Source organism: Lutra lutra, chromosome 11, assembly GCF_902655055.1.
Source record: "Lutra lutra chromosome 11, mLutLut1.2, whole genome shotgun sequence".
Lineage (NCBI taxonomy): Eukaryota > Metazoa > Chordata > Mammalia > Carnivora > Mustelidae > Lutra > Lutra lutra.
This window is the reverse complement of record NC_062288.1, coordinates 61,750,301-61,765,219: the sequence shown is the minus strand read 5'-3', so window position 1 is coordinate 61,765,219 and position 14,919 is coordinate 61,750,301. Positions and strand designations below refer to the sequence as shown.

The following is a 14,919-nucleotide window of genomic DNA, read 5'->3' as shown; positions in this document are numbered from 1 at the left end:
TACAATAGCCAAACTATGGAAAGACCCTAGATGTCCATCTACAGACGAATGGATAAAGAAGATGTGGTCTATATACACAATGGAATACTATGCAGCCATCAAAAGAAATGAAATCTTGCCATTTGCGACGACGTGGATGGAACTAGAGGGTATCATGCTTAGCGAAATAAGTCAATCGGAGAAAGACAACTATCATATGATCTCCCTGATATGAGGGAGAGGAGATGCAACATGGGGGGTTAAGGGGGTAGGAGAAGAGTAAATGAAACAAGATGGGATTGGGAGGGAGACAAACCATAAGTGACTCTTAATCTCACAAAACAAACTGAGGGTTGATGGGGGGAGGGAGTTGGGAGAGGGGGGTGGGGTTATGGATATTGGGGAGGGTATGTGCTATGGTGAGTGCTGTGAAGTGTGTAAACCTGGCGATTTGCAGACCTGTACCCCTGGGGATAAAAATATATGTTTATAAAGCTGTAAAAAAAAAAAAAAAAAAAAAGAAAAGAAAAAAGAAAGGATGAATACCCAAGTTTTGTAGCAACATGGACGGGACTGGAAGAGATTATGCTGAGTGAAATAAGTCAAGCAGAGAGAGTCAATTATCATATGGTTTCACTTATTTGTGGAGCATAACAAATAGCATGGAGGACAAGGGGAGATGGAGAGGAGAAGGGAGTTGAGGGAAATTGGAAGGGGAGGTGAACCATGAGAGACTATGGACTCTGAAAAATGATCTGAGAATTTTGAAGGGGTGGGGGGTGGGAGGTTGGGGGCACCAGGTGATGGGTATTGTAGAGGGCACAGATTGCATGGAGCACTGGGTGTGGTGCAAAAATAATGAATACTGTTATGCTGAAAAAATAAAAAAATTAAAAAAAAAATCTTAAAAAAGAATGCTTGCCTATTTAAAAAACGCTGATCTTATCCACTAAATTGATTTCATAACCCTCAAAAGGGCCACAACATGCTGTTTAGAAAACACAGCTTTAAATACACTTAGGTTCCATTTCAGGCCTGGTTTGTAATGCTGTTCCCCATCCCCTCCTCAGGTCCCCATGACTCAGAAAATGGTTTACAAATTGCATCTCAAAACAAGCAAGTTTTTGTTTTTTGTTTTGCTTAACATTTTATTTATTTGACAGAGAGAGAGAGTGCAGGAGGGAGCACGAGCAGAGGGAGTGGGAGAAGCAGGCCCACCCTCTGAGCTGGGGCCCAGGACCCTGGATCATGTCCTGAGCTGAAGGCACATGGTTAACTGACTGAGCCACCCAGACACTCTAAAACAAGCAAGTTTTTTAAAAAGCCATCATGGCTTTACTTCTGAGTGAGTTCTGTCTACTCATTTTAATGCTGGTTTAAGTAGAGAGTATTATGATAGAAAAGTCCATTATCAAATGGCAGACTGTTTTCCAAAGCTAAATATAAACGATGAGCACTTTTTCACGCAGTAAGTTTCTATTTAGCATGTGCGATTGGGAGTTCATTGAATTTTAGTTTACTTTTCTTTGTGGAGGAGAGTATCACATCATAATACTATATAAGGTTACTGAGGGAAAAGGAGGAAAAAAGTCTTATTTTCTTGTGTCATGCATGAAGAATTTAATAATTTATAAAAACCTTGTAAACAAACATTTCCAAATGTATGCTTTATAAAATATATAGATGAGCCAATTTGTCTGATTTTTTTTTTCTTTTGTAGTGTAACTATCTGGTATGTTAACTAGTATTTTGACAATAACAGAAACAAAAAGCAGTTTCCCTAAATAACTTTCAGAAGCATTTCATCTCAGGGTCAGGGGAGGATTTACTTCCTGAAGGGCCTATTTTTCTTTTTACCTTAACAGAGGAGATAGTGCTATTAAGAGGCCTTGAAGGAAAATTTATGTACTCCTTGAACAACTCTGAATTAGGCAGGTGGTAGAAAAAAATAGAAGAAAGTATCAGAGAATAACTGTAAATAATGCTGAATAAAAAAATTTCATCCTTGGGAGTTGGGGGATGGGCATAATGGCTGAAGGTGGCCAAAAGGCACAAACTTCCAGTTACAAAATAAGTGGGGGTAAGGAGAGGGTGATTGGGTCATGGACATTGGGGAGGGTATGTGCTATGGTGAGTGCTGTGAAATGTGTAAGCCTGACAATTCACAGACCCGTACCCCTGGGGCAAATATTACATTATATGTTAATAAAAATAATTTTAAAAAGTCCTGGGGATGTCAGGTACAGCATGGTGACTAAAGTTAATAATACTGTATTGCGTATTTGAAATTGCTAAGGGAGTAGATCTGAAAAGTTCTGATCACAAGCAAAAACATTCCTTGACCAGTGTGGTCAATACTGAATTGTTATGTTGTGCACTTGAAGCTAATATGATGTATGTCAGTTATACCTCAATAACAAATGATATCGTAACTGTAAATCGTAAGAATTTGCCAGTTTTGAAACTTTAGATGTATCAAGACATAGAAGTAGAGCGAAAGTGTTTTCTTTAAAATAAAATTCCAGGGTCTGGCTGGCCCAGTTGGTTGTCTGACTCTTGATTTTGGCTAAGGTCATGATCTCAGCCGGGGAGTCTGTTTGAGGATTCTGTCTCTCCCTCTCACTCTGCCCATCCTCTCTGCCAAATAAATAAATATATCTTTGAAAAAATAATAAAATAAAATTCCCGAATTGGTACTAACCACTGGGTTTACTTTTGAAAAATCATTTTTGTGTTTGTGTTAAGTATAAATACTTGTAGAGAAATTGGAAATTAAAGGAAAATATGAAAAAATCAGAAAGAATTAAATGGTCAGGCTACCACTGTTCATATTATATTCCTGCTTCCTGGGTGTGGCTATTTAAGTTTAAACTAGTTAATGTTTGTAATAAAAATTTAGTTCCTCAGTTACACTAACTGTACTTTAATAGCTGTATGGAGCTAATGGCCACCACACTGGACAGTGGATATTGAACATTCGAACATTTCCATCAAGGTAGAAAGTTCTTTGGGAGTCACTGCTCTAAAGAGTGGAAGAGGATCCAGCTAAGTCATCTCTGAGGCTAGTCAGTGTGTAGAATGGTGATCCAGGAAAAATGCACAATTGTTCTTGGCTAGTTTGCTGCTGGATGTGTTACACAGTTTGCTGGTTCCTTTAGCATTAAAAAAAAATAGGGGCACCTGGGTGGCTCAGTGGTTAAGGCCTCTGCCTTCAGCTCAGGTCATGATCTCAGGGTCCTCAGAGCCCACATTGGGCTCTCTGCTCAGCTCTGCTTCCTTCCTCTCTCTCTGCCTGCCTCTCTGCCTACTTGTGATCTCTGTCAGATAGATAAATAAAATCTTAAAAATAAAATAAAATGAAATAGACATTAAAATTCTGTTCCCTTCTGGTATTCCTGGTCTTTCACCAGATGTAGTGGAAAAGCCAGCCTCTCTGGGCCCACATACCCCTGGGCTTCTGTTGCCTACATCCAGATCATGATCACGTGATTCCTATGACTTGCTAACCAAGCAGATGTCCTGGCTGAAGAATAGAATAGGTGCTCATAAATGCAGAGTGGATTGCTACTATTTTTAAGGGCCAATAAGGTAAGGTTCTGCTCATAGATGAGACACCAGCTCTTTTGAAATGACCCAGTGATGGAGAAGGAAGGGAGGTCTTATCACGCATGGGAGGCAGACAAACACAGGTAAATGTACCCTTTCTCCATCTTCTCATCTGGGTTTTCACTTTATTTGGCTCAGCTAGCAATTCTTCCCACCCTCAAATTCTGGGAACGCACTATTAATGCATTTTATCTTACAATTATTCTAGGTCTTTCTTACACATACAAAGTCTTGGTTGATTGCTGCCTACCCCTCAAGTCTGAAGATAATGGCGTTTTTGTTGAACTAGGAAAGGATCAAGGGAGAAGGAACTGGAGTTTCTTTATCTTCCTGCCTTTTCTTTCTCACAAAGGGGCGGGGGGAGATTTTTCTGCACTAGGAGGGGAATGATTTTCAGAGCTCTGAGCTCCCATGCTTCTCAGTACCCTCAGAGGGGCCTGCCCTGCACAGTGTGTGTGTGTGTGTGTGTGTGTGTGTGTGTGTACACGTGTACACAGGGACAGACTAATGTGAAACAGCCTGGATGCAGACATAGCAATAGGGTCTCTCACAAAGAAGGTTCCAAACTCAGAAAGTGACTGACTCTGTGACTCGATAGCTGCTCCAGTTATGAGTGAGATGGTTTTGGTTGGCCTGCCCTGTAGAAATGTTGAGATGCTGCTCTGTTTGAACAATCAAAACCCAAATAAAATATCTTACACTCATGCAGCCTCCACAGTTTGCCAAATCTGTTCTCAAGCATCATGTCATCTGATGATAAACTTATGGGCTGGGGCCAGACATTTGCAGAAGAGAAAACTTAGGCCCAGAGAGGTGAAGTGACTTGCTCGAGGTCACACAGTAGTGGATGGTGCGGCTGAGTTTTGAATTCCAAGGGTCTTTGCTGAGGACGTTGCTTTCCTTCTGACTCATATTTTGGGATCGTAAAATAAAATACACCTAAGTCGGATAATGGGTGACACAAATATGAGAGTTTAAAAGATAATGTTTGTTGAGTGCCCATAATAGGAGGTTGAGAAAGGGGCTGCTTAGTTGGGTGGTCTGGGCCCTGCCCTCAGGGATCTTTACTTGAAACATTTGAAGCAGTACATTTACTAGCAATAAATACATATCATCCCAGAACAAATTGGATGCTTTAGGGCATATGGACACTGAGAAAATGACAGAATCCTTTATAGAAGGCGTCCTGAAAGAAAGGGATTTTGAATCAGACCCTGAAGGATATGCACAGACTAATGGGAGGGCATTCTAGCCGGATACAGAGGCATGGTTGGGTTCAGTTTTAAGAAAGAAGAAAAGCGCACTTGTTTATTATTTTTTGAAAATTTGCCCTGCAGAAGACCTTGCATACAGCTGGGTTTAGAGTGGTGTACAAAAGAGACATGGCCCCCCACTTCATATAACTTAGACTTCGGGGGGGAAAGACCAATCATTGATTGTTGGTAATAAAATAATTACGTAAGTATTTCAGATTAAGATTTGCTATAAACGAGAAAGGTGGAATTCTATGAACGCATACGGTACAGTGACATAAATTCCACTGACATTTGAGCTGGTACGTGAGGGAGTGGAAGTTAACTAGAAAAAGTGGTTTTGGTATAGGGAACAAAAGGAGGAGTGCTCAGAGAGAGGAGTGAAGCATGTGCAAAGGCCCTGAGAGGATCAGAGGGGCTGGAAAAAGGCCTCGGTGCTGGTGTTGAGAGAGCAGAATGGTGAGTGGTGAGTGGCAGGAGGTGAGTCTGGGGAGGAGGCACAAGCTTGATCAGATTTTGGTCTTTATTTTAATAACTGTGGGAAACCTCTGAAGGATTTTAAGCATAGTGATAAGACTGACATGGTCAAATTTTCTTTTAAAAAGATCACTTTGGCTGCTGTGTGCCAATGTTTTGGAGGAGGAATAATAGAGGTTATGCAGTAACCCCTTAAGAGACTATTATGGGGATCCAGGCTAGACATGGTGGGCTGGTGCAGAGTGGTGGTAGCTGAGATGGGGAGAAGTGGTGAGTTTCCAAAGGGATTTAGAAGATCAAGTCTACAGGTGGAATTTGGTGATATGCTAGGTAACAGAGAAGCAGATGATAAGGATAGTTTTTGAATTTCGGATGTTTGGGAAGAAAAAGAAATCAGCTTTGGGTAATCAGGAAGGCATTTGGGTCTCTGGGTCTGGAGCTCAAGGAAAGAATGGTTGGGATTGACTGTGGAGGTCCCGGGCATGTGAGTGACCAGTGGGCATGGATGAGCTTTCCCAGAGAGAAAGGAGCATGAAATGAGAGAGGAATAAAGCAGTGAGGAAGCTTGTTGGCCAGGTCAAAGAGAACAAGCCAGCCCAGCAGCACTGGAGAGGTTGGAGGAGAATCAAGAGATCCCTGAGCATCATGTCGTTGAGGTGGAGTAAAAATATATAAAATAGGGGGCGTATCTGTCACTTTCTCTCTAGACCCATTTCCTCATCACAACCCCAAAATCCATTAGGTGCAAGCCACACAACTCTAGATCCAAGACACTTGCATTGGGCAATGTTACAAGTGTAGTTATTTATTTTTCCATTACTGTGACAGATTGCAGTCTGTTTGTGTTTTCTGCGGGGAATAATAACCTCCTTTCCTTTCTCTTACGTCGTTGTGCTTTTGGCTGTCCCTGACTGCACCTTGTTGCAAATCTGAGCTTGTTTAATCCCATGGAGTACTAAACACTATCTGGTCTCGATGGCTGTGTTAATTCTACTGCGGGCGCCCAACTTCATGTGCCAGCTGGGATCCCTTAAATGAGCGAGCTGCACACAGTTCAATGTGAAAACTATTTTCTCTGATGCAATGTGTTTGAAGAACTCACTCCTGGAATGTTCTACGTCACAACTGCTTCCAGGCCGTCCCTGGCATTCTCTCTCTTTGCAGGATGGCTGTCGCTCCTCCGAGTTACTGTTTTGTGGCCTTCCCACCACGTGCTAAGGACGGGCTGGTGGTGTTTGGGAAAAATTCAGCTCGGCCCAGGGATGAAGTACAGGAGGTTATGTATTTCTCGGCTGCTGATCATGAACCCGGGAGCAAAGTTGAGGTAAGTCCCGTGTTACAGTCTCTCATTGGCGCTCATTCCCTTCCTCCGGCTTGGCTCAGCGCACCTTTCCTTAACTGGGCTTACTGGTCAGAACTGCCATGTCGGTCTGTAGATTCCTGATCCCACGCAAGTTTGTTCGTGGCCTTAAAAACAGGATCACACGGGGACTAATACTACATTCGTGGCTCTAGCCCTTCTTTTACAAGTAAGTAAAATATTTACATGGTTCCAAAGTCAAAAGTATAAAATAAGGTATATTCATAGAAGTCTGGTATCTTTCTTTGTCTCATTTACTCTACTTACTTTTTTCCTTTTTCTTGAAAGTTTTTTTGGTTTGTCCTTCCATTTTAAAAATTACCTGTGTATGTAAGAAACTACACACACACATACACACACATACCCCTTTATCCCATATGGTTTTCTTTCTTGGATGAATGGTAGTGTGCCGTGTACGCTTTTCTCCACTTTTCTTTTTTCACCTTAAAAAACATATCTTAGAGATCACCCCATGTGGTAAATAGAGGTCCTATTCCTCATTCCTCACTTAGAGCTGTCCAGAACGTTCCATTGTATGGATGTATCATGGTTAAGTCCCAGGTTGCTGGACATCTGGGTGGTTTTTCTAGTCTTTTGTTATTGCAGATATGTTGTTGTATTTTGGAGGGGCTGATAGCCTGGTATATCGGTCACAATATCTGGTCTTGGTTTATGTATTGTATCATGGTAGAAGATTATCCATCAATTCCTATTTTGAGTGCTTAAAAATCTGTCTTTGTCGGTCCTTCACTGGGATAGGTACCTAAAGTGGGATTGTTGGGTCACAGAGTAAGTAAGTGTGTAATTTTTTTGGACTTTATCTGACTTGCTCACCCAGGTGGTGTCCTTCCACATTTCTGCTAGCGATGGAACAATGCCTGTTTCTCCGTATTCTTTGAGTGTACCGTCAAACTTACCATGCCTGATGTCAATTTTAAAGTCTGCTACTTTGCTAAATTCTTTCATTGGTTGTGTCAGCTTTTATTATTGATTCTCTTGGGTTTTCCAGGTTTATTGTTATCAATGCCTACAAACAGAGGCAGTCTGACTGTTCTTACATGTCTGGTTTCTTATCTGATTGCCTGATAGCTTGGATTCAGTGTTAATATTTAGTGGCAGTAGTGGTTTTCTTTGTCTTGTTCCTGGCCTGAGTGGGGCAGCCTCTAGTGATTCTCTAGTCACTCAGACATTGGCTTTAGGACTGAGCTTTACATAGTTTTATTGTGTTAACAAATATATGTCAATTTTTATTTTTAGTGGTTAAAAAAACCCTCAAGGATAGGTGTTAAATTTTGTTGAACGCTGCCCCCCACCAGTGATATGGAGATAATCACTGGATTTTTTTTCTTTCAGTTTATCTGATAAATTGAACTATCTTTGCATTCATAGAATAAACTTCTTGGTTATGGCGTATTCATTTGTGTGTGTGTGTTTCAATGGTTGTTGTTTGTTAAAGGATGAAGAATGTAGAGAAAAAAACTGGGGGCAGGTAAATTAACGAGCTCTTTCTACAGACGTAAACCTCTACTCATTGGTGTTCTATGCGTTCAAGATAAACTGATTTTTTTCTGGTAATTGTGCTAGGTTTTCTTTTTTTTTTTTTTTAAAGATTTTTATTTATTTATTTGACAGAGAGATCACAAGTAGGCAGAGAGGCAGGCAGAGAGAGAGGAGGAAGCAGGCTCCCTGCCGAGCAGAGAGCCCCATGCGGGGCTCGATCCCAGGACTCTGAGATCATGACCTGAGCCGAAGGCAGTGGCTTAACCCACTGAGCCACCCAGGCGCCCCTGTGCTAGGTTTTAAAAGGGTATTCATCAATGTGTGTTTTATTTTCCTATCTGAATCTTTTTAACTGTTTCAAACCTTTAAAGGCAACTAAGCAGCACCAGAGAGCAACAGAACTCTGTAAGGAGTGGCTGTGTTAGGTGGATGGAGCAGAGGCGGGGACGCGGCTATGCGGCTGGCAGCACGGAGCATGACTTGGGGTGTGGATTGTGTGCGGTTGGGGCAGTGACAGCCTGTCTCTCACAGGACTTTCTCAGAACCGCTCTCCTCTTGTGCTGTGCCACTAACAGGTCCAAGCCCCTAAACTTCCGGACTTTTCTTTCGTATAGGCAGAGAAGAGTGCTAGGTTTTCCGGTGATCGTGCTAGGTTTTATTTTATTTATTAAATGTTGCAATGCCTAAATATATTTTTTAAAGATTTTATTTATTTATTTATTTGAGAGAGAGAGAGAGAGCACAAGCAGGGGGAGCAGCAGGCAGAGGGAGAGGGAGAAGCAGACTCCCCACTGAGCAGAGAACCCCATGCGGGGCTTGATCCCAGGACCCTGGGATCATGACCTGAGTCAAAGGCAGAGGCTTTAACCCACTGAGCCACCCATGTGCCCAATCACACTAGTTTTTAAATGGGTTTTCATTCATTCATGTTTCCATGTCCATGTTGCGTGGATTTGAATGTTTCTCCCTTCCTGGAGCCGAGTGCACTGGGCATAGATGAAGTTTGCAGGTCTGAGTTATTTTGACTTCCCCTGTCTATCTTCCCTCAATGTTCCTTTTTCTCAAAGAGTCATACCCACTGAAACAACACTTTGATTTTCCCGTGGGCAGATTTAATTTCCCAAAGATAGCTGCACCAAATCCCATCCTACATGCACTTCGTACAGTGTGATGAACATGCCTCTGTGGGGAGGGTGAGGGTCATGAACCTTGGTGAGGGTCATGAACTTTGGTGAGTGCTTACGTTTGCTCTGACCAGCGTAGCCTGGTGGAAGTGATGCCATGTGACCTCCAGGGCTGAGCTATAGAAGAATTGGGCATGGAGTCTCTCAATCTTGGGGTCTGGCCCTAAGCATCCAGGAGCTACGATGAAGGGAGCCCAAACCAGCCCACGTAGGAAGAACACAGGGAGGGGCCCACATGGAGAGGAACCGAAGTCCCTCAGCCGACAGCCAGTGCCAACCCACAGCCAACCGCCAGATGTTTGAGTGAATGGCCCTTCAGACGATTCCAGGCCTCGGACACTGTGGAGAGGAGACATGCCGTCCCTGTGGTACCCTGTCCAAACTCCTGCCCCTTTGAATTCATGAGATAATAAATGGTTGTTTTGCACCACTAAATCTTGGGGTCACTTGTTAGTAGCCATAGTAACCACAGGATCACACAAAAGCCATTTATAAATATGTCTGAAATAGATATTTTAGAAAAATGTGTTTAATTTTGGGAGGGATAGGCTAAAAAACCCAGTTTTTCCTTTCATGGGTACAATCAGGCTAGAAAGTAGACTAGATTCCTTTCCCTCAACGTGTGGTGTGTAATCGCTCACCTACGCTGGAAGTTCAGTGACGTCCCCTTGCATAAACAAGTGCAGTTTGATCCATACCAGAATTCGTTTCCAAGACAACCTGACCTCCTTTCTGAGCTGCCAACCTGTGTTTGGAGCTGCCTCTGTACATTTCCACATCCGTATTCTGCAGGTAATAAAATAACATGACAGGTCAGAAACCAAATTCATTTTCCCCATCTCGTTCCTCTTCCTCTGTCAGCACCATAGTTTAATCTAGAGACTATAGGGAAACTCTGACCCTCATTTTCCCATGCATCCCTAGATGCTTGGGGATGGCTGCCACCAAGTCCTATTGCTTCCGGTCCTGTGTTCACATCTCCTCCCTAGGATTCCTGATCATTCAGACCCACCCCCATCTCCCTTCCGCTGTCATCTGCTTATTGGTCCCTGGCTCTCCTTTTCATAGATCCTTCAGCCTGTGGGGTCACCAGGATTTTCAGAGCACAACTCTGTCACTGCCTTGTTTAAAAACAGTTGTGTTTATAGGATCAGAGTCTGGGCTGATTTGTATGCCATTCAGAACTCTTCCTGGCTGGCACTGGGCTCCCTTTCCCTTTCTCTTCTTTAAAATTGATAGGCTTCACTTTTTTTTTTAAGCGCAGTTTTATGTTTACAGAAAAATGAACAGAAAGTACAGAGAGTTCCCATATAACTCTGGGAAAGCTGGGGCCTCCCTCAGCTTTCTCTGTTATTAACATGTTACATTAGTGTGGTACATTTGCTATAATCCATGAGCCAACATTGAGACATTTATTATTAACTAAAGTCCATCATTTACATTGCGTTTTGCTTTTGGTGTTGTGTATTTTAATGGGTTTTGTCAGATGTATATAATGACACCTATCCACCATTATAGCATCATACACAATATTTCCTTTGCTCTAAAAATCCTCTGTGCTCCTCCTCTTCATTTATCTCTTCCCGACCCCTGGCAACCACTCATCTTTGCACTGTCTCCAGAGTTTTTTGCCTTTTCCAGAATGTCACGTAGTTGGAATCCTGGTGTGTAGCCTTTTCCGACTGGATTCTTTCACTTAGTAGTTATTTTTTCAGAGTTTGTCCAGGCCTTTTCTGGGTTGGTCGTGCATTTCTTTTTAGTGCTGAAAAATATCCCATGGTCTGGATGAACCATGGTCTAGTTTTCTTTTCATCTATTAAAGGACATCTTGATTGCTTCCAAGATTTGGCAATTATGAACAAAGTTGTTACAAATATTTGTGTGCAGGTTTTTGGGTTTTTTAACTTTCTTTTTTTTTTTTTTTGGTTTGTTGTTTTGTCTTGTTTTGTTTTTTTAGCCCTTCTTCCCCCCTGTATGCAAGTCTTTGTATGGACATAGTTTTTAACTCATTTGGAATATTTTTTAAAAAGTAAAGTTACTTTTTAATGTAATTTAATGTAATTTTGAATTAGGTAACATGTTCATATGGTTCAAAGATTAAGTGATATTAAAAAGGTTAACTGTGAGCAGTCTTACTACCCCTTATTACCAGTCACTCTGATTTCCATCCCATATAACCCTTCTTATTAATTTCTTATACATCCTTTCAGTGTCTTATGCAAATGCAAGCAAATATGAATATTTAGCCTTATTTTCTTACTTTTTTCATGAAGGTAGCACATAATATATATTATTCTGAAACTGATTTTTTAAAAAAATTTTATTAACATATAACGTATTATTTGTTCTAGGGCTACGGGTCTGTGATTCATTAGTCATACACAATTCACAGTGCTCACCATAGCACATACCCTCCCCAATGTCTATCGCCCAGCCACCCCATCCCTCCCACCCGACACCCCAGCAACCCTCAGTTTGTTTCCTGAGATTAAAAGTCTCTTAATGGTTCATCTCCCTCTCTGGTTTTATCTTGTGAAACTTGATTTTTTAAGTATAAAATTCCAAACTCACAAAAAAGGTCTATAGCTTTTTTTGTTTAATAATATTTTCTAAAGATTTTTCTACATCTATACACAGAGATTGTTTTTTTTTTTTTTTTTTTTTTTTTTAACAGATGCATAGTCGTCCATTGTGGCGCTATCCCATAACTTTTTAGTCAGTCCTCTGTTGGTAGACACTGGGACTGTTTGCTAGTCCAGAAAGTCAGCCACGAAGAACCTTGAACATGAGTCATCCCGCCTACGTGCATGTATGGTGGCTAGATACACTTCCAATAAGTGTATTGTTCTTGTACTAATTGCCCTCCGTAAGAGTTGTACAGTTTCTGGCTTACTTTTCTATCCTCATTCTTAGTTTTTCTGTTCCAGCTTGTACCGTAGGCTCCAGCCACACTGGAGCTCATCATTCCTTGAACAAATAACACACTTTTGTATTTCTCTGTGCTTTTACTCATTCTGTCCTTTGCTAAGAAGGTCCTTCTTCTCCCCTCTTGTCATCTGCTTGGTAGACTCAGGCATCTTTCAAAGCCGGAATACTAATATTCCCACCTCCCTCTGGCCTGCCCTCCTCCTTCTCCTCCTTTTTTTTTTTTTTAAAGATCTTTTCATTTATTTTAGAGAGGGAGAACTTGAGTGTGAGTGCGGGGAGAGATAGAGGTGGAAAATCTTCAAGCAGACTCCCTGCTGAGTGTGGACCCTGACATGGGGCTCCATCTGATGACCCATGAGATTATGACCTGAGCCAAAACCAAGGGTCAGATGCTTAACTGACTGAGCCACCCAGGTGCCCCAGCCTGCCCTCCTTCTATGAACATGTAGTACTTTATGCATGTTCTGCCATTATAAATCGGAAATGTATAGTTGCCTGAAACCAGTGGAAAGAGTCTGGCCCCAGATGCAGGGTTCCTGGCTTCCTGTCTTGCCTTCTGCATTTCCTGTATCTTGGGTCTTTGAGCCTCTTTGAGACTCAGTTTATGCAATTGCCAGATAGGGATCATAAAACCCACTGTGTCTGCCTTATAGAGTTTTTTGTGAAGCACATGGGAACCAACATTTAAAAGTACTTTGTAAACTCTAAGGAGAACATTGTGAAGAGTTCTTTTTCTTTTTCTTTCCTTTCCTTTCCTTTCCTTTCCTTTTCTTTTCTTTTTTCTTTCTTTCTTTTTTTTTTTTTTTTACAGAATTGACTAGGGTTGAGAGATTCTGTGACCCCAGGTCTGAGATCCCAAACTCCTGTCTGTAGCATATGGTTCTAAATTTGCTTTTCACATTTACTCTTACTCCTTTAGTTCCCTTACAGTTACACCTGTAACTTTCCCAAGTACAGAATGATGGGTTCTTTTCCATAGCTAGGCTTATGAGCCCTAACAACTATCATGTAACTTTCACAAAAGCTCTCATTAGCATATGGAAATTATTTTTCTAAACTATGAAGAGTGAGAATTTTTCATAAAACCCCATCTATTTCTTAGCCATTTCACGACATTTCAAGCTTACATAGTCTGCAGTTTCCTTAGAAACCTCATACTTGAGTTCTGAGGTTCCAGGAATTCATTTTCTGGGAATAACTCTGTACTAAAAGTCATCCTGATTACTCATCCGCTGACCTGCCTCCCCTTCCAGCTGGCCCATCCTTCCAGGCAGTCTTCCCTTCCAAGTCATCCACTCACCCACCCCTTCCTCTTCCTTCCTTCTGTCCATCCACCCTCCATTCTACAGCGAGTTCTCTTTGCTTGAAAGTTGAAGGATGAGAAATCGGGTCCCTTAACAGAGTTCCCCAGTTTCTAAAATTACACCCCCCAGTTTCATTTTGCTGCACAGTTGGAAGATGGCTGCATTTTATTTTATGTTCTTTAGTTTTTCTCTTGTAGATTGAGTTTTTTTGTTTTTGTTTGTTTGGTTATTTGTTTTTAACAAAATCACTCTTGGATGAGGAGTAGGATAGATAAAATGTATATCCATTTGTGAAAGGGCCTTTGTCCTCTCTGAGGATGCCGTACCCCTGTGCATCACAGAACTCGCCTCGACTCTTCCTCAAACCCTGCTCTTTCCTATAGACAGGAGTGTTGAGGAAGCCGGTGGATAATTTCCTGGATTATGATGTTCTGTGAGTGCACGGTGTGTGTACGTGTGTGTGTACGTGTGCATGCCTGTGGATGGGTATGTGTATCTATTCTTATATGGATGACTCTTCTAGTTAAGAAACAAGGGATCCAACATTAGAAGACTGAGAAAACAATGAATTTCAGTTAAAGTTGATATGATTTATACTTGGTGCCCCAGAGAATAATTCTATCCCAATTGGTGGAGACATAATTCTTTTATTCTTTAATTTAAATTCAAGTAAGTTAACATACAATGTAGCATTGGTTTCAGGAATAGAATGTAGTGAGTCATCACTTCCATAGATACTCACTCAGTGCTCATCCCAATATGTGCCCTCCTTAGTGCCCATCCCCCATCTCGCCCATCCCCCATCCCCTGCCCCTCCAGCAACTCTCAGCTGAGACAGAATTCTTGATAGCCAAGTCAGATATGACACATAATGCTTTTAAAAAGTTTCTTGTTATTATATAATAAACCTCATCTCCATTTTACCCCTTCCTTTAAAGTTTAAAGTCTTCATTGTTTCCTTTTTTTTTGGAAAATGAATTTTACTTTATTTATATTTTCCTCCATCTGAAGTTCTGTATGAGTTCAGTATCTCCAGGTACAACTTTCAGAGTTTGGGGCAGGCTGTTGGTAGCTCACTTCCTTTTTCTTCCCGGATAAGAGTACTTGTAGGAAGAATAGAAAACTACCCATTAATGAGAGTCAGTAACATTGTTAGTGACTTGGTCTGGATGGCAGCTTTATTTGTGGTTTGTGGGATGGACATGTGTTTTGCAGGGGAGAGCGTCTGAATTTTAAATTCTGAAGATTCTCCTATACAGTCGGAGAGCACAGGTTGTTCTGGAATCAGAGAGAGCTGAACAAAGCTCTGTGCCATGGGCAGAGACTGT

At 41.5% G+C, this 14,919-nt stretch overlaps 1 protein-coding gene across 3 annotated transcripts in view; it reads left to right on the top strand.

Moving 5' to 3' along the window:
• SCRN1 (secernin 1) overlaps positions 1-14,919 on the top strand; it is a 67,733-nt gene that overhangs the window by 23,062 nt on the left and 29,752 nt on the right. For all 3 annotated transcript variants that reach the window (XM_047694185.1, XM_047694186.1, XM_047694184.1), the window contains exon 2: positions 6,480-6,639. In XM_047694185.1, coding sequence (XP_047550141.1) covers positions 6,481-6,639 — 159 coding nt within the window. In that variant the 5' untranslated portion in view covers position 6,480. The remainder of the gene's footprint in view (positions 1-6,479; positions 6,640-14,919) is intronic.